The 23,385-nt window shown below is 41.2% G+C and overlaps 2 protein-coding genes across 2 annotated transcripts; one reads left to right on the plus strand and one right to left on the minus strand.

The window, feature by feature from the left end:
• Positions 1-268: 268 nt before the first annotated feature.
• On the plus strand, positions 269-8,115 carry CBG14291 (the record flags this gene model as incomplete). Its single annotated transcript, XM_045239527.1, has 8 exons — positions 269-2,456; positions 2,519-6,632; positions 6,681-6,876; positions 6,926-7,066; positions 7,119-7,205; positions 7,255-7,389; positions 7,631-7,819; positions 7,915-8,115. 8 exons carry the CDS (start codon positions 269-271, stop codon positions 8,113-8,115), a joined length of 7,251 nt encoding a protein of 2,416 aa, XP_045095383.1.
• A 2,241-nt stretch (positions 8,116-10,356) lies between these two features.
• Positions 10,357-13,222, minus strand: Cbr-fkh-9 (the record flags this gene model as incomplete). Its single annotated transcript, XM_002644388.2, has 4 exons — positions 10,357-10,544; positions 10,593-10,871; positions 12,041-12,179; positions 12,983-13,222. 4 exons carry the CDS (start codon positions 13,220-13,222, stop codon positions 10,357-10,359), a joined length of 846 nt encoding a protein of 281 aa, XP_002644434.2.
• Positions 13,223-23,385: the final 10,163 nt, after the last annotated feature.

Here is a 23,385-nt window from a genome sequence, read left to right on the forward strand (position 1 = left end):
TCTTCAAGTTCCCACACATTTCATGACGTCTTCGCCTTTAAACATTTAGTTTCTATTCTATCAAATTTCAAAAAACATAATCTTTTGAAACTCTTTGTTCTCTATTATCCATGAGAATATTGATTCCTTTCATCGCTTTTTCTCACCCATCAATCTTTTCATATAGCTCTGCTTTTCTTTTCTTGTCCTTCTTCTCTGGTGCTCTCTCGTATCTCTATCACCTCTGGAACACAAAGGCACTTGTCGTCATGATATTTTTCAGAACAAAATGAGTCGGGCTCCGCCAACTCCAATCAAAAATCCGGCGAAAAAATGGAAACCGCCATGGGAGAGTGTTGATGAGGAAGAAGATCTAGAAATGGAAGTGGATACCGTTGAAGAGAAGCCGACACCAAAGTTGGAGAAAAAACCGAGTCTGAAACGGAAGGACGCCCCTACAAAACCTGCAGTATCTCCAGGTGCGCCGTCTCCAGCACCTGTCAAGAATCCAGTAAAAAAGTGGAGACCGCCATGGGAGGAAGATGAACCGATGGAAGAGAAACTTCCAAAACCAGAAGCTCCAAAGGAGACTGCCAAGAAAACCAGAGATCCTTCACCCAAAAAGGCAGTTGCCAAGAAAGATCCAGAACCCGTAGTACCTCCTACTCCAATCAAAAATCCCGCCAAAAAATGGAAGCCACCATGGGAAGAAGATGAAACGCCCACTGAAGAAGTGAAAGAAACCCCGAAAGCTCCAGAAAAGAAGACACCAGTTCTAAAGAAAAAGGATTCAGCAACAACAGTCAAACCCAGAGATCCTTCTCCCAAGAAAGCTGTTGCTAAGAAAGAACAAGAACCAGTTGTCCCACCAACGCAAATTAAGAATCCAGCCAAAAAGTGGAAGCCACCATGGGAAGAAGATGAAACGCCGACAGAAGAAGTGAAAGAAGCCGAGCCACCAGCACGTAAGGTTCCAGCATTAAAAAAGAAGGAACCAGTTGCAGAACCTGGAAAGAAGACACCAGCTACAACTGTCAAGCCGAGAGATCCATCTCCAAAGAAGGCGTTACCAGTGAAAAAGGAGCCAGAAGTTCCACCAACTCCAGTCAAAAACCCAGTTAAGAAGTGGAAACCGCCATGGGAGGAAGATGAAGCTCCCGTTGAAGACGTGAAAGCACCAGCAGCTCCAGAAAAGAAAACACCAGTTTTGAAAAAGAAAGAGCCAGTGAAAGAACCCGAGAAGAAAACCACAGCTCCGGCTGCCAAACCAGCACCTGTTGCCAAACCAAGAGGCCCATCTCCCCAGAAAGCCGCACCAGTCAAAGTTGAACCGAATACTCCAGAAGTTCCTCCGACTCCGGTAAAAAATCCAGTGAAAAAATGGAAGCCTCCATGGGAAACTGATGAGGATCCAGCAGAAGAAGTTGCTGCACCACCACCTCCCGAGAAGAAAACACCAGTACTGGCAAAGAAGACACCAACTCCGGCCGACGCAAAACCTAAAGAGGCTCCGAAAGCCAAAGCTCGAGATCCCTCTCCAAAAAAAGCAGCACCAGTTAAAGTCGAACCTAAGGCTCCCGAAGTTCCTCCAACTCCAGTCAAAAATCCAGTGAAGAAATGGAAGCCACCATGGGAAGCTGACGAAGATCCAGCTGAGGAAGTCGCAGCACCGCCTCCTCCTGAAAAGAAAACTCCAGTGCTGAAGAGGAAAGAGCCGGAAACTAAACCTTCAGCAAGCGATCCATCTCCAAAGAAAGCTGCACCATCAGCCCCTGCTAAATCAGCTGTTATACCAAGAGACCCTTCTCCCAAAAAGGCAGCGCCAGCCAAAACGAAGCCAAAGTTGCCGGAAGTTCCACCAACTCCAGTGAAGAATCCGGTCAAAAAATGGAAGCCTCCATGGGAACAAGATGAGGATCCAGCTGAAGAAGTTGCAGCGCCACCACCACCAGAAAAGAAAACTCCAGTATTAGCTAAGAAGGCTCCTGCTGCTGACGCAAAACCCAAAGATACTCCCAAACCAGAACCCGCAAAAGTAGCAGCCAAGCCTCGAGATCCTTCTCCAAAGAAAGCAGTTCCAACATCTACCAAGGTTCCCGAGAAAACCCCAGTCAAACCGAGAGATGCTTCACCAAAGAAAGCTGTAGCCAAACCTGAACCAGCTTCAAGTACCTCTCCTGCGGAAGATGTTGCTAAGCCTGTGGATGACAAGAAGACCCCTTCACTTGCCAAGAAAGCTCCATCACCTGCAAAAGAACCAGAGAAGTCTAAACCTGCTGCAAAACCTAGAGATCCATCGCCAAAGAAAGCAGCTCTTGCAAAACCAGCAGAAACGAAGACTCCAGAAGTGCCTCCTACCCCGGTAAAAAATCCAGTGAAGAAATGGAAACCACATGGGAAGCTGATGAGGATCCAGCTGAGGAAGTTGCAGCACCACCTTCTTCAGAAAAGAAAACTCCAATACTGGCAAAGAAAGAGCCAGCTCCCGTAGCCGATGTAAAACCTAAGGCAGCTCCGAAGGCGGAACCAAAAGTTGCAGCCAAACCACGAGATCCCTCTCCGAAAAAAGCTGTTCCAGCTAAAGAACCTGCGAAACCAGCTCCAACTCCAGAAGTGCCACCAACGCCAGTCAAGAACCCAGTCAAAAAATGGAAGCCTCCATGGGAGGACGACGATTCACCTGCTGAAGATGTATCTGCAACTGCGCCAGAGAAGAAAACACCAGTGTTAACTAAAAAAGCTCCAGCAGCCAAACCCGATGTAAAGCCGGAGTCCGAAAAACCCAAAACTACTACTCCTGCAAAGCCACGTGATTCGTCTCCCAAGAAAGTCGCACCAGTGAAACCGGAAGCCAAAACTCCAGAAGTTCCACCAACACCGGTGAAAAATCCAGTTAAAAAATGGAAGCCTCCATGGGAAGCAGATGAAGATCCAGCCGAGGAAGTCGCTGCTCCAGAACCAGAGAAACCGGTTCCAACGTTGAAGAAGAAAGAACCGACGCCTACAGCAAAACCAAGAGATCCATCACCCAAAAAGGCCGTGCCAGTGAAAGAACCTGTTAAAGATCCAGAGCAACCAGCTGCCGCTAAACCACGTGACCCGTCTCCAAAGAAAGCAGTACCTGCAAAAGTGGATCCAAAGCTCCCAGAAGCTCCCGTGACTCCCGTCAAGAATCCAGTGAAAAAATGGAAACCACCATGGGAGGCTGACGATGATGAGGATGATACGCCAGCTGAGCCAGTCAAAGAGCCGGAACCGGTAAAGAAAACTCCCGTTTTGGCAAAGAAAGCTCCAGCCAAGAAACCAGACACTGAAAAGCCTGCTGAACCAGTAAGTGGACCTACTGCGAAGGATCCAAGACTCAGTACTAAAGCTCCCGCTGAGAAGCCAAATCCTGCTACTGCTCCACCAAAAGATACACCAAAAGCTGTGGATCCACCAAAACCAGCTGCTCCAAAGAAATGGCGACCATCGTGGGAAGATGATCCAGATGACGAGCCAGAAGCTGATTTCACGGTACCTGCTCCAGCAAAAAAACCAGACACTGAAGACGCAGCTGGTCCATTAGGAGGTCCGAAATCGAAAACACCAGCACTTGGCAAAAAGGCGCCAACCGACAAGCCGAAACCAGCCAGCAAGAAGCCAGATACAGAAAACCCAGCTGATGCGCTAGGTGGTCCAACACCGAAAGATCCAAAACTAGCAAAGAAGGCTCCAGCGAAGAAACCAGAAGATAAACCAAAGGAAAAGCCGAAGGAAGCACCGAAGCCAGCTGAACCACCTAAACCTGCAGCTCCTAAGAAATGGAAACCGCCATGGGAACTGGATTCTGAACCAGAGGATGAGCCGGAAGCTGATTTTACTGTTCCAGCACCAAGCAAAAAACCTGATACGGAAGATCCCGCCGACCCGCTTGGTAGACCAAAGAAAACGGATCCAAAGCTTGCCAAAAAGGCTCCAGCAAAGAAGCCAGAAGACAAACCGAAGGAAAAGCCAAAGGAAGCGCCGAAACCAGCTGAACCACCGGAGCCAGCAGCACCAAAGAAATGGAAGCCACCATGGGAATTGGATTCTGAACCAGAAGACGAGCCTGAAGCGGACTTCACCATGCCAGCTCCTAAGAAGCCTGATTCTGAAGAACCTGCTGATCCATTAGGAGGTCCGAAACCAAAAGACCCCAAACTGGCAAAGAAAGCTCTAGCGAAGAAGCCGGAAGATAAACCAAAGGAAAAGCCAAAGGAAGTACCAAAGCCTGCCGAGCCTTCAAAACCAGCCGCACCAAAGAAATGGAAGCCGCCATGGGAAGAGTATCCAGACGACGAGCCTGAAGCAGACTTCACAGTTCCAGCTCCAAAGAAGCCAGAAGATTCCGAGGATCCGGCAGAACCTGTTAGTACACCTAAGCCGAAAGACCCGAAACTTGCCAAGAAAGTACCTACAAAGAAGCCAGCAGATAAGCCAAAGGATGCGCCAAAGGAAACTCCGAAGAAACTGGAAGAGCCACCGAAACCAGCTGCGCCAAAGAAATGGAAACCACCATGGGAATTGGATTCTGAACCAGAAGATGAACCTGAAGCAGATTTCACTGTTCCGGCACCTAAGAAACCAGAAGACTCAGAAGACCCTGCTGAACCTGTAAGTGCTCCAAAACCAAAAGATCCAAAATTGGCAAAGAAAGCTCCTACGAAAAAACCTGCGGATAAACCAAAAGACGCTCCAAAAGATGCTCCAAAGAAACCAGAGGAACCTCCAAAGCCAGCAGCACCAAAGAAATGGAAGCCACCATGGGAATTGGATTCTGAACCAGAAGACGAGCCTGAAGCGGACTTCACCATGCCGGCACCAAAGATGCCTAAAGATTCCGAAGACCCTGCAGAACCTGTAAACGCCCGGAAACCAAAGGACCCCAAACTCGCAAAAAAGGCTCCTACGAAAAAACCTGCGGATAAACCAAAAGACGCTCCAAAAGATGCTCCAAAGAAACCAGAGGAACCTCCAAAGCCAGCAGCACCAAAGAAATGGAAGCCACCATGGGAATTGGATTCTGAACCAGAAGACGAGCCTGAAGCGGACTTCACCATGCCGGCACCAAAGATGCCTAAAGATTCCGAAGACCCTGCAGAACCTGTAAACGCCCCGAAACCAAAGGACCCCAAACTCGCGAAAAAGGCTCCTACGAAAAAACCTGCGGATAAACCAAAAGACGCTCCAAAAGATGCTCCAAAGAAACCAGAGGAACCTCCAAAGCCAGCAGCACCAAAGAAATGGAAGCCACCATGGGAATTGGATTCTGAACCAGAAGACGAGCCTGAAGCGGACTTCACCATGCCGGCACCAAAGATGCCTAAAGATTCCGAAGACCCTGCAGAACCTGTAAACGCCCCGAAACCAAAGGACCCCAAACTCGCGAAAAAGGCTCCTACGAAAAAACCTGCGGATAAACCAAAAGACGCTCCAAAAGATGCTCCAAAGAAACCAGAGGAACCTCCAAAGCCAGCAGCACCAAAGAAATGGAAGCCACCATGGGAATTGGTTTCTGAACCAGAAGATGAACCAGAAACGGACTTCACCATGCCAGCTCCTAAGAAGCCTGATTCTGAAGAACCTGCTGATCCATTAGGAGGTCCTAAACCAAAAGATCCAAAACTCGCAAAGAAGGCTCCAGCAAAGAAACCTGCTGAAAAGCCGAATCCCAAAAACGCTCCAAAAGAAACTCCGAAAAAACCAGAAGAGCCACCGAAGTCAGCAGCACCAAAAAAATGGAAGCCTCCATGGGAATTGGATTCTGAACCAGAAGATGAACCGGAAGCCGATTTCACAATGCCAGCTCCTAAGAAGCCTGATTCTGAAGACCCCGCCGATCCACTTGCAGGACCAAAGCCTAAAGATCCAAAACTTGCAAAGAAGGCACCAGCGAAGAAGCCAACAGACAAGCCAAAGCCAAAAGATGCGCCTAAGAAGGCTGATCCAAAACCAGAAGAGCCACCAAAACCAGCAGCGCCAAAGAAGTGGAAGCCACCATGGGAATTAGATGATGAGCCAGAAGATGAACCTGAAGCCGACTTCACAATGCCAGCTCCCAAGAAGCCTGATTCTGAAGACCCCGCCGATCCACTTGGAGGACCAAAGTCTAAAGATCCAAAACTTGCAAAGAAGGCACCAGCAAAGAAACCAACAGACAAGCCGAAGCCAAAAGATGCTCCTAAAAAAACCGATCCAAAACCAGAAGAGCCACCAAAGCCAGCAGCACCAAAGAAGTGGAAACCACCATGGGAATTAGATGATGAGCCAGAAGATGAACCTGAAGCCGACTTCACAGTTCCATTGAAACCTGATGAAGAGGATGAAGAGGAACCTGAAGAGCCAGATGATGAAGAGGAGCCAGAGGAGGAGGAACCAGTTGATGATCAGCCTAAGAAGAAGAAACCTAAAAAGCATAAAAAGAAACCAAAGAAGAAGAAGAAGCCAGTACTAGAGCCGGAAAAAGAGCCAACACCAGAGCCGGTAGTGAAGAAGGCACCCAAGTGGATTCCACCGATCAAGAAGATGGAGGACCCGATTCCAATGCCACCCAAAGAGAAAACAATCGCTGAAAGGAACAAGGAAGAGAGGATACCACCAGGTCTTCGGTATGCCAAGAAACCAAGAGAACTGTGAGTTTTGAAGCTATCACCTCAAAAAAAACGTAATCAATTTTTCAGAGAAGTCTACATTCCATTCGTTATACCATGGGAGCAAACAGCAGCGTTGATTACTCAAGAAGGTGAGTTCAATAGATTTTTTATTTCAAAAAATGTTTCTAAAATTGATAAATATAATTTTTCAGGAATGGGAGCTTTTGGTAAGAGCAGAGACGCGAATGTAGATATTAACTTTGGTGAGAAGCCACTTGTACAGGTTTGTCTTATTAATTTCAGAAAAGAAACTTTATTTTCTTAAATTTCAGGGAGCCGTAGATTCAAAGACAGTAATCCCATTGTGGAATGACGAGAGTAAATGTGCTAACCGAAGTGGTATGACACCGTTTGGTGGCAAACGAGCTGTTGATCAGGATGTCGTCGATCATCATGTATTCAATTTGATGGATGTAAGAGTTGCTGTGAAAACTTGTACACATATTCAGAAAATTGGTATTTCAGAAAGGTAAAAGTAACTCTATCATTCCGTTGCTGGCAAAGGGAACTACGTACCACCCACATGGAGAATATGGAACTATTAGAAGACAGGCAAGTCTTAGAACTATCAAAAATGAATTTTATTTAAAAAAATATTCAGACTGCTGATGTTAAGTACAAAGATGGATGGAAACCTGGAATGGATGCCGAATCTCATGGTTTCATTTCCCGACAATTTATTGCCAATTCGAAGGAGAAAGCAGGAAGCAACTTATTGGACAAACGAAGAACCATTGTGAGTCCCTTTCTTACAAACTTCCAGTTTCCTTGAGTCACGCCATATTGAATTTCCTTGACGTCATGCACCTTGCGAAAACAAGGCCTTTATCAGAAAAATCATCAAAGAATAATCAGAAAACATAATATGGTGTATTTTTAATGACTCAACCTGTACCCAATTTGGCAATCAAAGCAAACAGTTTAATGTCATCTAAGCGAAAAAAAATTTCATAAAAGGAATGAGTTATCGATTACAGATATCTGACGCATTGCCACAATCCAAAGAATGCGAGGCCATGATTCCATTGATGTTTGATGGAAGATCTGTGGAGACTAGAGAAGGCAGTGAATTCGGATCATTCCGACCGTTGGTATCAAACTCTACCGGAGGATATATCATGTCTTATCAAGATGAACTCAAGTGTCGAAATATTATTCCTTTCCAGGTAACCATTTTTTGAATGACAAGGAAACCTCAACATCTTTTTAGATTTTGATGATAATTTCAGGAAAGGTAAAAACAGCCCCCTGAAAATTTCAGAATCCGCTTGCCAGTTTCAGCCGAATTATATCAGTTCTAGTGCAAAAAAATCGGTTTTCAGTGCAAGACAGAGAAGATTTTTTAGTTTCTAGGATTTTTAGAAACACAAAACTTGTTGTGCTATACTTGGAATTAGGTAAAAGTTCATATTTAGATATTTTCTCAAGTTTTCTCAAATTTTCGAATTCTCCACGACTTTGATTTGTTCAAAAGTTGATAAAAATATAATTAAGTGTTATAAAATCTGGAATATGTAATTTCAGTAAACTTTCAATATAAAGCAACGAATTGCATGTTATAAAATGTCTTAGATACTGAGAAACCCAGAAAAATAACTGTGCTGAAACTGGCGAGCGGATTCTTAAATTTACATACGTTTAAAGATAAGCTGGCTGTTCTCAGCCTATCCTGGAATTTTCATCAAAACCTTTGCTCGCAAGGTGTTGAAGTTCCCTCATAAATATGAAAAAAAAATCAATTCTTTAATTCCTGAAGCTTTCTTTTAGACTGCACCTTCGTTAGTCGCCTAGAGGAATCCCACAAGTTTCTTTTTTTTTCAAATTTGAAACTTTTACTTTATTACTGCTTTTTTATCAAACTTTCGAATGACTAGAAATGTATACATATATATTTTGAAAACTTAGTATATGTTGTTCTTAACAAAAACCCCATTGTATTATCTTAACTTTTCTGTTAAACACGCTTCTTTCTCTTTTTCTCTTTCTAGATTTGATGTTTGTGTCTACAGGTGCTTATTTTTCCAAATAAAACTGCACGTTTTTGATCTACGTCATGGGCAATTTAGTGACTTTGACCCGAAGAATAGGCAAAATAGTTTTTGCTATTCATGAAATAGCAAAATTACTCTGCAAGTGGTAGCAATTTTATTAGGCTACCAACTTCTGTACATTTCCCCCTCCTCCAGAGCTCACTGTGTTTATTTTTAAACTTTTCTAGCTTTTTTTGAGTATGTGCATAAATGAGTGGGTCTGTCTGTGAAGCGAAACAAAGGAAGAACAATAGACTTGTACTTTTTGCCGCCTTTACTTCTGAAAACATACTTTTGAACATTGAAAGGTCTCTTCCGGGGAGTAGAATTTTTCAGTTTCAAGGTTCAGAGTTCTCGCATAGAGGAATCTCTATTTTTTGGCTGTAAACAACAAGTAGAATTCTTTGGCCTTAAAAAAAGAGTTTGTGTCCTTCCCTATTTTTTAAATGGAATTGTCAACCACAACAACAACAACCACTTATTTTGTATTCAAATTTTATTCCAAAGTCGAGTAAAAACGGAAGAAGAAAGGAAAGTCACAAAACCGCACGGAGAAAAGGTTTTGTGAAATACAATTAAAGAGGAAGAAAAAACAGTTTTTCGAAATAAAAAAAATTGGTTCAGGGGGGAGAAAAAAGAGGACAAAGATGATGAAAAATGGGTTGTTTTTTGAAAAAAAATGACAAAGGAGAATAGGAATTGATTGGAAGAACGGATCTGATGATTTTGATTTGGTATAAAACTCAGAAACGATCGTGATGGTGCATCGAACCGGTAGCACGGAGAGTTCACACGGTTTAGAAGGGACTAATATAATAATCTGATTCAGGAAGGGATGAAATGAAATAGGGGTATGTGGATAATCAATGATTCCATGATGTAGTGGTAGGAGGGGAGTTCAGTAGATCGGTGTGAATGTTGTGAATCGATGGATACTCAGCACAATAGAGTCGCAATGGGTATACTAATACTACTCGAATCGACACATACAACGGTGAGGCTAAAGCCTTGAAGAATGACAGTAAAGACAGAAGAAGAGAGATGAGAGGGGCAACTGGTGCATAGAAGGAAAGCGTTCATAAAAAAGGAACAGGTTCATAGAATAAGGATAGGCAGAAGAAAAAACAGAGGAAGAAGAACTGTAGCTAGAAAGGATTTTTGGGATGGGGAGAAGAGATAAAGTGTAAAGGATTGGTATGACTTCACAGCGAGATTTTGGAACGAGCTGATTGGGGATGGGAGATGGTTACTAATTTAGTAAATTGAATGGAAAAAGCAACTTATTTCCAGGCTTATTTCCAGGAGTACGTGTGGAGACTCGTGTTTCAACTACAAGTATTAGGGGCGCTAGGGTCCACACTGCTGATGTGTGTTTGTGTTTTGTCTGTGTGAATGAATGGGATTTGAGATGAAGAATGGGGAGAAGAAGCGAAGACTAATTAAAGAAATTGAGGTCTAGAAGACTCTTGGTGCATAGAAAAGAGACGGTTGGTATAGGAAAGGGCTGAAAAAAGAAAAAAAGCAAACGATGATTTCAGTTCATAGGGGTCGATGAGACGGAGGATTTGAGTTGGTAACACGAGATCAATGCATGTGCAGAACTAAAAGGAGCACAACCAACATGATGAAGAATATCGACGCATAGAAAATGATTTTTCCAAAAGAATCAGTGCCTACTGAAGAAGAAAAGACTGATTCTCAGTCTTGATTGGGGAGAGGGATGGGCTTCCAATTGGGACCTGGTTTTGGTTCAAGTTGTTGAGATTGGCCAAAGAGAGGAGAGCTCCAAGCTGTGGGTTGATTTGCATCAAAGTGTTGGCAAGAAGGCTCTGGATGTTAACATGGTTGTCTTGGACCAAGTCTGAAAAATCGAATAATTAGAATGATAAGCTTGCTTTGAGTATCTTACTGTTGCGGTAGCTGTTTTGAAGAAGTCCAGCCTTGTAATCCATATTGCTCAAAAGTTCCAAAACGTTGAGTCCTGGCAACAATGGATTCTGTGGATTCTCATTTGGTGGGGATGGGTTTGATGGGCTTGGAGAGGAATCTCCGCTTCCCGAGCTACCATCATCTCTGGATAGTGTTCGTGTAGTATCGATTCTCTTGGCGACTGGTTTTGGTGCTTGACGATTCCTCCTTCGGAGTGTTTGTTTGTCGCTAAGCTCAGGTACAACTGTCCAGAAATGTCCTGAAAAATAAATTATATTTTCCTCATATTTTCAGATGCATTTTTGATGTTATTCAAGATGATGTTTGTCGTTGCTTCTTGTTTTTAATGCCATGGCCCGACTTTTGACCCCATCCGTTTTTTTTTTCCTAGTAAACATTCGGCGCCCACTACTAAACTAGAAAAAGATGATGACAAAAAGCGAGTTGCTTATGTTATCGTGAGTATTTTTTTCTTCTCTCGGGTTTCACTGACCCTTCCTGCAGAGCTCATAAAAAAAAGAAGGAGAAGATGATGAAGAAAAAATAGGTTCAAGTTTCATTTTCAGAATCCCTTCTTTTTTTATTGTGTCCCACTCCAGTTCTTTTTGCTGGTTGTTTGTTGCTTTGCCTTCTGCCACCCAAGAAACTTTAGAATATAAGATCGGGGCGTCACTCAAAACTGGTAAACAAACATACACATCAGCCCGCCACAAAGAAAAGAAGAATTCTCAACGAGAAGAAGGAAAAACAGCCAAAACAAAAACACTGGTCTATCTCCTTGACCAAAAGGACTTCCTGGTATAGAACACAAGAAATATATCTATAAAAACCCTGGAACTACAAAAATGGATGGACATGCGCCAATACACATATCCATTTCACAATACTAAAAAAATAAGGGAGCCTGGGAGCCTGGGACCAATCGCAGCTGCTGCCTCGGTTCGTAAATTAAAAACATGTTTTGTCGTTTGGAAAGGTCAACGTTTATTGTCTCATTTTTCTATTTTCAAGTAAATTGGCAAGAGGTAATTGAGCTTTAGCTCTGGAACGCGGAAAAAATAATTGAATATTTAATGTACTTCCTAATGAATCATTCAGACAAATTTTCTCTGAAAAACATTTTTTTCCCAAAGTGATTCTTGAACTAAAGTATTTGTGCTATAGGTATGCTTCTCATTGCTATCTGTTTAGTTTTACCGCCGCACTTGAAGGTTTCACTATTTTTTTTCACTATATCACCTACAATTCCCCGTGTAATTCCCTTTTCACTTGTTTCCCTTCGCTGATAATCAGCCCATTTTCAAACAATCACATGAAAAAAAATAAAGAAGGACAAATTGATAGTAGGCCTCGCGTACTATTCTAATCGTGTTGTATGTTTTTGATAAAAAGTGTATGAAAACAAAGGGAGAATGTATTTCCACGTACCGACAACTCCGCTTGCAGACGTTTGTTTGAGTGGCAATTTGACAAAGCAATCGTGAAGGCTCAAATTGTGTCGTATTGAGTTTTGCCATCCCCATTGGTCGGGCCGGTGTCTGTAGTAAGGGTGCAGCAATCGGATTACCTGGAAAGAAACTCTGTTTTCTCACAGTTTGAGGGTTGAGTCATCAGGAAAACACTGAAATATGATGACTCGGGGGAAAATAATATTTTGGCAATGTCAGCACTGTTTGTTTTCATATTTTTGCCTATTTTTTTTCAACCAACTCGGTTCTTAAACACACGGAAAAGAAAAAGCAAACATGGTTGCCTGAACTTCGAACTCCTTTTTCATTTTGCCGTTTTAGACTCTCTTTTGCATCAATGCTCTCGGAGCCTTGTGTCATACTGTAGCTAGACAAACATTTGATGAAAAACAGCCTCGAAATCATGAGGGGTTTTTGGAACGAGAGGAAAAACTTTGTGGTTAAAGAGTCGCGGCATAATATTTGACATAGAAAAAAAATCGAGCTCTCTCTCTCTGTCACTCAAATAACTTGTGATTTGTTTCAAAACTCTCACTCTCTCTCGCTGTTTTTTCAGCATCGGTGTGTTTGTTTTTCGATTTATTGGAAAATAAACTAGTGGATTTGTGCCAAACTTGTGGTGTTTGTTTATACATATGTGTGTATGTGCAGAATTTTCTGGTAGCTTCCTATTTCAAAAAAACACGGAGTTGACGGAAGGAATAACAATTCTGCTGCTACTAGTCCTAACATGACTAGACGGGTCTTTCGTCCGAAAGTTCTGGTGCCCTTTCCGTAGCGGAGACCGAGTAAAAGTAATTCAGTCTTTCTGAACGTTACCAGAGCTCAAAATTCACCTACTTTAGTCTGAATGGAAGTGCAAAAATATTGAATTTTTTCTGAAGAAGATCAATCAACATACCTGATAGATTTCATTCAATTTTAACCGTTTTTCCGGACTCCTATCTATCGCTTCTATGATAAGATCTTTATAGGATAGGGAGGGTCGTTCAAATCCGTCTGATGTGGCTGCTACTAATGGTGTCTGGAGGGGCGACTGAATCGGTGACGGCTGTGATGATATAGGTGATGTCGAGCTGTCTGTGTTCATCATTGCGTCTGAGGCTGAGGGCATCTGGATGGTGGACGCCAGTAATTCCATCTGAAAAACAGTAACTTTGAATAAGTGTAGATGTTAATGAGTTGAGACATCTGAATAAGCAATGAGTAATCAAAAAAGAAAAAAAAAGAAATCAAAAAGTTTTGATTTCCGTAGATCGGAGAATAAATTGATAATGAGAGAATGAAACCGAGTCAAGAGCAAAAAGAGAAAGTGTGAGAGCTGGTGGGAGTTGTGTTATTATGTTTTGAGCAAGTACCTCTTATTGCTACAGTTTGCCGAAATGGGCGGAGACTTGGCATACGGAAAAAAATGTGCAGAAACAGAGCATACAAAAAAGTGATGTTGTATGATTTTTCAGCTCAAAACTGCTGTGCTTTCTTATCAAGTTTTTAGGGGAAAGAGTGAGAAGTGATAAAGTTTCTTTTTTTTTCCTTGACTCGAAAAACTTGTGCCAAGTGTGTGACATCACGAATCGGATAAATTATGCATGTTTTCAAAATCCTCCTGGACTTGGAGATACTTGTAAAATCTTACTTCTGGGATCTGAAGAAGCCAAAACACTTTGCATGTTTCAAGGAAGAACTTTAGCGTTTTTTTTCCACGACGGGAAGCTCGGGACTCAAACGGCCAAACAGCCAATTGGTAGAGCGGAACAAATTCAATTTTCGAAACATTCCGTGGTCATTTCCTTTCTATGAAAATTTTTATTCCCGAAGAGAAGGAGGGATAGGATGGAAATTGAAAAATTGGCGGAGAGAAGCAAAAAAACACATACAGAAAACAGAAAACATGGGTTTTATCCAAGCTTGTTCTCCCCAATGTTCCGTTTTATCCGACACAAAACATAACGAAACAAAAACAGGAAAAGTTTTCCAGGTGGATGATGTTAGAGACAGCTACCGTAACCCCTGGATGAAATCTTGGTTGGTTTGGATAATAGAGTAATATGAGGATTATCCCTACATGTTGGCAAATGAAGAAAAATAGAAGCAGAGCAAAAAATAGATTAGGCGAGAAAAACAGGAAAAAGCAATCCCAGAATGTTTTGAAGACATAAATCAGTTGTAATCATTTCACAATAAAACGTTTGTTTCTTTTTTGCAGCTGCTCGTTTTTTTCACTAAAATCCCAGGCGCTTTTCGCACTCTGAAATCCAAAAATCTTCTGTCTGCAATAGCTCCTTCTTCCAATATGAATCGAAAATCCGAATGTCCAGTGGTTCGCTCTAAAGTGTTTTTGTTTTCAAATATGGATGACCCCTTGGGGGTCTAGTGGAGAGTTTTTTTTTTGCTCGTCGGGACCCCAGTGTCCATGTGTGAGCCCCACCAACGTTTCAAATTGCTTGCCTGCGGGTGCATACATGCCTGACTGAATGCAAAACAAACAGACAAAAACAGATGGAAGGAAATAGGGTGACAGCCCCTGGAAAAATGAGACCCCGGCCGCCTGGAGTCGGACTACATGGTCCTTTCCCGAAAACATCAGGATTCTGTCCTTTGTCCTCGAAAACACCTCTTTGCTCTCCACTGTCGCAGTTTATTCCATTTTCATTTCGCCCTTTTCCTTTCACATAAATGAAAATTCTGGAGCAGAAAAGGTCCAAATTTCGATGGAGCATTTTTTTAACCAAAAAATTTTTTCTTTCGAACCCCAGTCTTTGAAAACAAGACCTAGGAAACAAGACGCAATTTAGGGTTACTGTAGTCGGTTTACAGCTTTTGATTGAGAGGTTTGATGATAAGAAGTAGAAGAAACATATGATGTAAGTATAGTAAGAAAAACATGTCAAAACACTTAAACTTGTGACAAAAACAGGACATCATCACCAGTTTTAAGATCGAAGTTCGGAGGAAAAGAAGATAAGGGTTGATGTGAGAAAGTGATATATATTTTTCTATCTCTTCCAGTCCGCGAATGAATAAGGAACTTCTATCATAGTGTGTGGGAAGGCCATTCCTTCTATATCTCTTCCTCATTTTTTCATCCAATGAATATTTAATTTATTAGTTGCTGCTGCTGCTCCACGAGCATCCCAGAATACAGGAACCGAAAAAGGAGAAGAAAAAGGGGAGGAGCCTAGGAGAAAAAAACAACCAAGAAGAAGAAGAAAAAAAGAAGAAGAAAACGTGGTGTGGGTCCACAGGACCAAGTCAAAAGGAAGAAAAATGAGAAAAAACGTGTAGTTGAAGTTCTGAGGAGTAGTCCAAAAGAAGAAGAAGAAGAAAAAAAATAACAATGAGAACAACACATATGTAGAAAAAAGGGAGTCGAGGAATTGTTGTGCTCCTGATGGACGCGACGGCCACGCCCATTTCACGCATGGGTCGCAAAACACGAGAGAATAGGCGAACAAAAAAGTTTTTCAAAGAAATGGGGGGAGGAGAAGGACAAAAAAATGGTTGAAAAGGACGGGAGGAGCAAAATTTGTTTCTATCGTCTTTTTTTGATGGTCATGTTTTTGCCGAAGCAAATTTTATTTAGGGGCGGGGAGAGCAGGACTATGAGGAATCGAAATTCAAAAAATATGACGAAGGGTCAAAAAAGCAAGGTTCAAGAAGAAGGTCTATCTAGGGGGTAAACCTAGTCGTTCCACAGAAAGTTAATTAAAGAATTTTTGGGACCCGAAAGAAGAACGGAAGGAGAACAAATTTTTAGCCCCTTCTTTTTCTTATCTCTCCGTTTTTTTCCTGGATGGTCTTCGAAAATGTCTTTCCTGCAATTATATCTGTTTGATCCAGAGAGTAAGATGTTTATCTCTCTAGTCCTCAAGGAAAACAACTTCTGTTGTCGCCACCCCCACTTCAATTTATCTCTTCCGATGTTCGCTACTTGGAAAAGCCAGGTGAAAGAGAAGGCAGCGTAGAACACGCCAATCGAGTGTATGAAAAAAAAACGAGGGAGATGACACAAGAAAAAAATGAAGAAGCAGAACGAAAATTGGGTAATTAGATGTTCTCAAAGATCTCGAACTTGACGCTTATTCTTGTTGCAAAAGTATCATATTAATAAAAAAAAACAAGGATTAGGAAGCTTATTTGAGAAACTAGAGCTTATCAACAGCGCTGGAAATGATAAATTTCCGGAGTAAAATTAATATGGGAGGTCTGAAAATATACATAGGTCTGGAAGAATTAAGAAAGAAAACATTGGTTTGAAGAAGGTTGGAACAGTGGCTCTGACACATTCAGCTAGACAACTGTACTCAGACAAAAGCGTCGGGCCTGGAGGGAAACATGACATCACTATTGCTGAACTTTCAAAAATTTTTGGATGAAGGACACTTTTTTTGGAGGTAAGAATTCTGTCATGTTTCTTTCTCACTCGCAGGCAATTTTTGAAAAGAAGCAGAGAAAAAGTCCACGGATCGGCGTACGTCAAGTGAATCAGTCCGATCTGGCAAATATTGCGACAAAACAAACACTAGATCCTTGCCATTGTCGGTCTGTTGCTCTTGGTGGGAGTGTCTGGAAAAAAACGCCTGTCTCGCAATTCAATTGTCATGCCCTGAGGTTACTGTACCTAGAAGGACAGTTCAGTTTTCAACGTACTTCGTCATCTAGACACGCGTTTTTCATCAGAGACAAGAATTACACGAAAAAAAAAACAAAGTGCACTTCTTATCAGCTTGGGAAAATAGCGACACAGTCCACGATCGCGCGATGATAATACGACATTAAAATGTTGCGTTATTACCTCGCTGCAGAAAAAAAAGCACTGATTACATACGTACACACGAGCTGAAACTCGGTTTTAGAATAATACAGTGGAGAAACAAGAAACAGAAAAACAGATAACACTCTCGACTTGATGCTTGCTTTGACGTGCAAACCGTCGAGGCGCCAGCTAGGCAAACGAAGCTCGAAAAACCGACGTTAAACGACAAAAATGACATAGGAGAAGCATAAAAATGAAAAATTGAAGACGATGAGGAATTTTGGGAAAAATAGAGAAAACATTGGAGCAAGCTAGAAAAGCTTGAAATTCGAAATTATTTTGATGAGAACATGGAAAGGGTGAAAGACTTTTACTGAAAGTCAACGGAAGATCCTAGAATCATATAAAATGTGAAATGAGAAAATAAGCAAAAGCACAGATGCTCACGGCCGTCAACGTGATCGGGATCGGAATGTTTCAAGCGCTACCTACAATTGGCGGGGCGCCGCCGCGCGGGTGGCGCCCGGGAGGAGAAGGCAAATACATGAGGTAGGCTTCAGAGTGCGCGACAGATGGGACGACCAGTTTTCTTGAAAAAAAATAATAAACATTTCGAAACACCAGAACCCGGTTTTTTCGGGGGCACTCACTCGTCGCGCTCTTTGCCGTCTGCTGCCGTTGCTGCTTCCTTACGCGCCTCTCCCGCGCCCTCGGGTTTTTTTTTCTGTCCGCGCGGTAAAAGAATTGCCCCATCGCGCTCGCATTTCCACGCGGAAAACTGTGTGCCCTCATCCCGTACGTGTACTTAGGCGACGCCCGTCTACAGTGTCTTGCGCTCCTAAGCGTGAAAAAAGAACTACGCAAAACGGATATTTGTATTGGCAAACATCATTGGATATGCGTCACTGATTTGGGACAGGTTGATGATAATAGTAGGTATCCAGAAATTCAATATGCTAATATTCTGGATCTGTCTTTCTCCTAATTTGTATTCATAGATTTTGAGAAGCTTCCAATGTTAGCGATTTGTATTCAAGCCTCCTGTCGGCTACAGTAGCCTTATTTCAATTTATAAGAATCTGGAACCACTTGAACTTCATTTTCTACGTCATCAACACTTTCACTATTATGATCACAAGATTCTGTCAAAACTTCTTCCTTATCAGGTGTAAAAAGTGAAAAAATGCGGCAAAGTGCAATCATATCGAAATAGAAGTATGATTGAACTTTTGAAATCGGATGTCACATCAATTGAAATAAAAATAACAGAGAAAAAGAATACTGTGCCATGCGTGCCCATCAAACAAAAATGTATATATAATCCTCTGTGAGGGAAAAAGAGAGATAGTTCCAAATGATATCGTCGCGGGGTATTTTTTTAAACACCTACAGTTGTCGGAAACAAAAACAACGTCGTCAGGGGTGGGAGGTGAAAAACGAGTGGGCAGATGAGAGAGAAATTACACCGAATCAAAAAACTGCAAGAAGATAGCAAAACTTTAGGAGAAGACCCGCCGCAAAGTTAACTAAGATCAGAGCGTGATGAACGAGGAACATTGTTGGCAGAGGCCCAAATAGGTTGCTGTTTACGGTGTATCGACTAGGTGAAAATAAGAAAAAACGGTTCCAATACAAGAAAAATGCGTTTATACTACTTACATCGTAACCACCACAGTCTCAAGTGTTTGTATTCGTATATCGAGTGGTGGTTAAGAATCAGTGTGAGAAGTAAGTAAGTTTGCCAACCCGTCAAGACTGTATTTGCCAAAACAATGGTTGGCGGATTGCGCAACCTAACTATAAATAAACTTTGGGGGTGAGAAGAAGTTTCTCAAGAGTATGGGAGAATTTATTATTGAATAACAATGCATTTGTCATGTTTTTCGAGAAATGTGCTCAAAGGGAAGGGACCTTCTGAATCTGACAGCGTTACCAGGAAGACATGAATGAAGGATATGACTTCTCTAAAAAATCTCTTTGAAAAGTGGTTTCGATTCTTGATGACCGAGTAGCTTGTTCTATGCACCTAGGTTATTTCCGGAAACCACGATGTTTTTTTTTTCTTCTCGCCTATTTTTGCTACTTCATCGCCCAATGAATGTGTGAAAATTGCGTCGTCTTCATTTTCTTCCACTTCCGACTTAGAAATTTTCCAAGTTCACCCTCTTACGTCGTCTCCTGGCTTCTTCTTTCTCTCTCCGCCACCATCACCGTACAGATCTTTGGAACGATCCACTTTGCCTTTCGAACAGTGAGAGCGAAAAAGTTTTTTTCGGCTTTCTGGTAGTTAGGAGTGGTTTTTTCAAGTGTTATCCTTTGCGGCAAAAGCGCATTTATTTACTTTCGAAAACGGGCACCGATGCTGCTGCTGGCTGCCGATGCTTCATAGGAGGCCCTGCCTTGCATTCAAAGCAGCACAATTACATACAAACATCTACAAACATACATACACACTTGCCCCGTTTTGTGCCAACTCGACGCAAATACAAACAAACATTTTTGCCAAATAACACATTTTTTAATGCTCCCCCGATCCTTCCGTTGACGCAAGAAAAACAGGCACACACGTGGAAAACTGTGGAACATGAGTCAGAATCCGAACTAGATCCAGAATAAACTCTAGGATCCTAGCATAAATTATAATACGTTTTCAGACTCATTATAAGTCGTTAAATAGCTGAAAATGAGTTCAAAACACAGAAATGCTTTTTGACCTTATTTTTCTTCTAAGTGGCAGAGACTGCGATCAAAAAACTAATTACTTCAGCAAAACATCTTCAGGAGCACAATTTGCTCTAGATTAGTTCTTCCATGATGTCAGGAAAAAGAAAAAGAAAAACAGTAAAATAAAGCCCACCTGGATACTCGGCGGCTTCTCACTGAAAATCTGATTTGTTGTCGGCGACATTGTGATGTACATCCAAGATTTGGCCAGCTACTGTTTGTAGGGCCAGAGGAGACGTTCCTAAATAACTTGAAATGAAAACTTTTTAGGTTTTGTAGGAGGAGCAAAATGAGAAGGATGACAAATAAGAGATATATTGTGGGAATTCTATTAAATTGATACAATGGTACATCTTACAGCTGGATAAATCAGAAATCGAGGCATGATTAGTATAGTGCCGAGGTCGAACACCTGTTCTCGTGCTTGGCTTGAACCAATCACAGATGTATTGCAATTTTTGAAATTTTCTAGAAAAGGGATATTTACACATTTTAGACCTTGGAAGGACCTGAAAAAGCACTGTGTTTTCGTCGCAGCAAAGTTCGTTAAATATTCATAGGCGTCCCTCTCTCTAGTCTTTCCTAGGAATAGGGGGACCCGGGTTTCTTTTTTCCGCCTTCTCCTTCTTCATCATCGTTGTCGTCTTCTTCTTCAACATCTTCTACTTTTTTATGTGTTGTTAGTCAAAAAAGAAACGGCTGAAGATCAAGAAACTTTTTTTTTGAGATGTATGCACATTTTTTTGCGCTCGTCAACACTTGAGAAGTAGAAGGATTTTCCGAAGCAAAAAAGTTCTTTTTGAGCCGATGGAGGAATTTGAGAATTTGATGCAAGAATAAGAGATAGGATAGGATAGTCGTTAAAAGTGTCAGAAAACCGCGAAATGTTATTTTCACGAAGTATCTTTTGAGAACTTCCTATTTGGGTGTTGAAAAAATCAGAAAACTTCCCGTGATTTCTGTTGTAACCTAGGCTTCCAAACTTAATAATCCCTAAAACACAAACTCCGCCCAAATAATAACAAGTGAAATCAGATTATCTATAGGAAAAATAATATGAGTGTTTTTGAAGATCAGAATATGGCTTCTTCCATGTTGCAAATATAGAATGGGCGTTGATTTGGAGGGAGCGTGAAGTATGAATTGTACGCCATTCAAAAACAACCCGTACCTGGACAAAACATTTGGTCTGTCAAGCCTTTGAAGTAATTCAAATCTCTACTTTTTAATTTCTTTTTTGAGATCAAAACTACAAAAAAAAACATTCAAAAAACACCATTCCAACTTCTGGAAAAGAATGGGAAATTGACTGCGTGGATGACATGTAAAAGGGAAAATTGCAACATAGTATTTTTATTCCTGCGACTAGGAAAAAAAACTAGTTCTAAAAATCAAACACACGTACGTAATGCATGTATGTATATGTGTGTATCCCTAATAGGCTTAGGACACTCTCCCGACGAACAACAAGTTCCTGAAAGCGTTCTTCATTTTTCAAAAAATCTATGAAATATAAAATATGAAAAAAAAATAATTGGCTTGGATTATTATACTTTTTTCAAATTGAAAAAAAACTGTAGAACAAAAACCATATAAGCGGGATTTGATCCGCCATGATCGCCGTGTTTGTGTTGTTATAGAACATTTGAATTGAACAGAGAATAGTTCTGGTAGTGGTGTTTGTTGGGGTCGGCGGGTATGCGTTACGGTAGATGGGGCAGCATACTAGAAACAAAATTGAAATTTCAGTTTTGAATTGCTATCCTAAAAACTCAAAAAATTCCAAAACGGGGAAAAGAGAAATAGAATGAGTCCTAAGAAATCAACAAGAGAGAAATTTTAAGACTATGTGTCGTTCTCATGTCTCCAAATGGAACTGGTAACGTTTTTTGAGTGAAGGGTCCTTTTCTGCTCCCACAAAAACATCTGAAGAGCCTCTAAAATAGCGGCATTTGGAGACGTATTGACCAAAAACATATTGGTTCTATTGGTGTGCACAAAAATATGTATGCATGGATGAATGAGACAAAAGAGAACCAACCCAAAAATGGAGCACACAAAAAAAAGAAGAAGTGGAATAGAAGGACAAGAAGAAGAAGAAAAAGAAACGTTTTTTCGCAAAAAAACACTTTTCAGCGTCATGCATTCAAAGGACGCGTTCCGTTATTCTGGACAACCTCTCTTTGTGCTGTATGGGGTCTCATCGGTGAACAGCAGGCAGTACTCATCGTTTTACTTTATTCAATTTGCCAAGAACGAAGCGAGTTTTCCAGAAGCAAAAGTCGTGTGGTCCCAGTGGTCTGGGTAAGAATGACATTGAGCCGGAAAAGGGGCGTGGTAGCTTCACAAGAACATGTTCAATAGAGGATTCAAGATCAAGATGGCGAATTTGTGGATTACGTTGATTGCCATGGGGTCGTAAAACATGTTGGTCCTACACCCCGATGTCATGTACTTAAGTTTACGACTTGGGGGCATTGAATTGAAAAAAAAGCCTCGCTTTTGAAAAACAACTTTGTACTACATATGAAGGACACAATGTTTTCAAAACCGGGCTTCCGTTTCGAAAAGCTTTCAGAATTGTGTCGCCACCTAGTAGAGCTCAAACATTTTTTCGCTCACTGAGCATTGCTCGATGGATTACTGTAGTAGAAAGGAAGGAAACAAAAGCGTATTTTTAACAACATGTTTCATGTCCTGCTTATCTATACAATACAAAAAGTTGGAGCAAAAACACTGTTTATTTTTTCAGTTTGTAATTATTGGCGTAACAATGTTTCAGAGCAAACATAATGGAGAGGAAAGAGAAAAGCATTAAACGCAATTTGAAAAAATGAGGACAGTTTAGCTATGGAGCTCGATACATTGAATAGAAAGTGGTTATGAATTGAAAAGGGCACCACGATTTGTTATTGTTGAAAAAAGCAATAATATATTTGACACACTGTTTTGAAGTTTTTAGTTGGTGTAAAAATAACATGGAAAGCATATACAATGTCCCATGATTGAATATTTTTAACTTGTGGGATTACGGTAGATGAAATTTAAGGATAGCGAATGCCATGTTTTTTTCTAATAAAAGCGCGCCAAACTGTCAAATTTAATTTCCATTTGTATTTCTGTGAAAGATATAATGGGGTCATTCAGGGAGTCGGCAAAAAAGGAAAAAAAAACTCCGGAGAGTGTTCCAATCTGGCTGAAACTTTCGGGAAAACCTGAAAAAACTATAAGAAACATATTGCCAAAATTTGGAATCAAAATATCGACTTTGAAAATTTGGCTTGAATTTCAGACAAAATTTCAAAGTTGATATTTTGATCCCAAACTTTGGCAAAATGTTTCCTATAGTTTTCTCCAGTTTTCCCCAAAATTACAGCCAGATTGGTTCACTCTCCGAGTTTTCGCGGAGTTGTTTTCCTTTTTTGCCGACTCCCTGAATAACCCCATAAAACATTCGTAAACCAATAATATATTGGTGAATATATGATAAAAATTTTGGAATGAACCATGGAGAATGCTCTAATTCTTAGGATATAAGTTACGAAAAAAAATACTATTTTTTAAGATCGCCAAAATAAAACCGAGACGCACAACTCGAAAGACTAGCTACAGTAATCCTTCAAGTACTTCAATGTTCACAACACACACCTTTAGATGCTATGCTCTTCTGTTTTTATATCAGATTATCTGAGGAATCCCCCAAACAATTCTGCACACCGTCTTAATCCTAGACAGATTACACGAAACGAATGTCATGGTCTGTTCGTCTTGAAGTTCACTTGCAAACGAACACCGAAATATCAAAAGAGCTAGAAATTTTGACA

This window comes from Caenorhabditis briggsae (genome assembly GCF_000004555.2).
Source record: "Caenorhabditis briggsae complete genome, chrX, whole genome shotgun sequence".
Lineage (NCBI taxonomy): Eukaryota > Metazoa > Nematoda > Chromadorea > Rhabditida > Rhabditidae > Caenorhabditis > Caenorhabditis briggsae.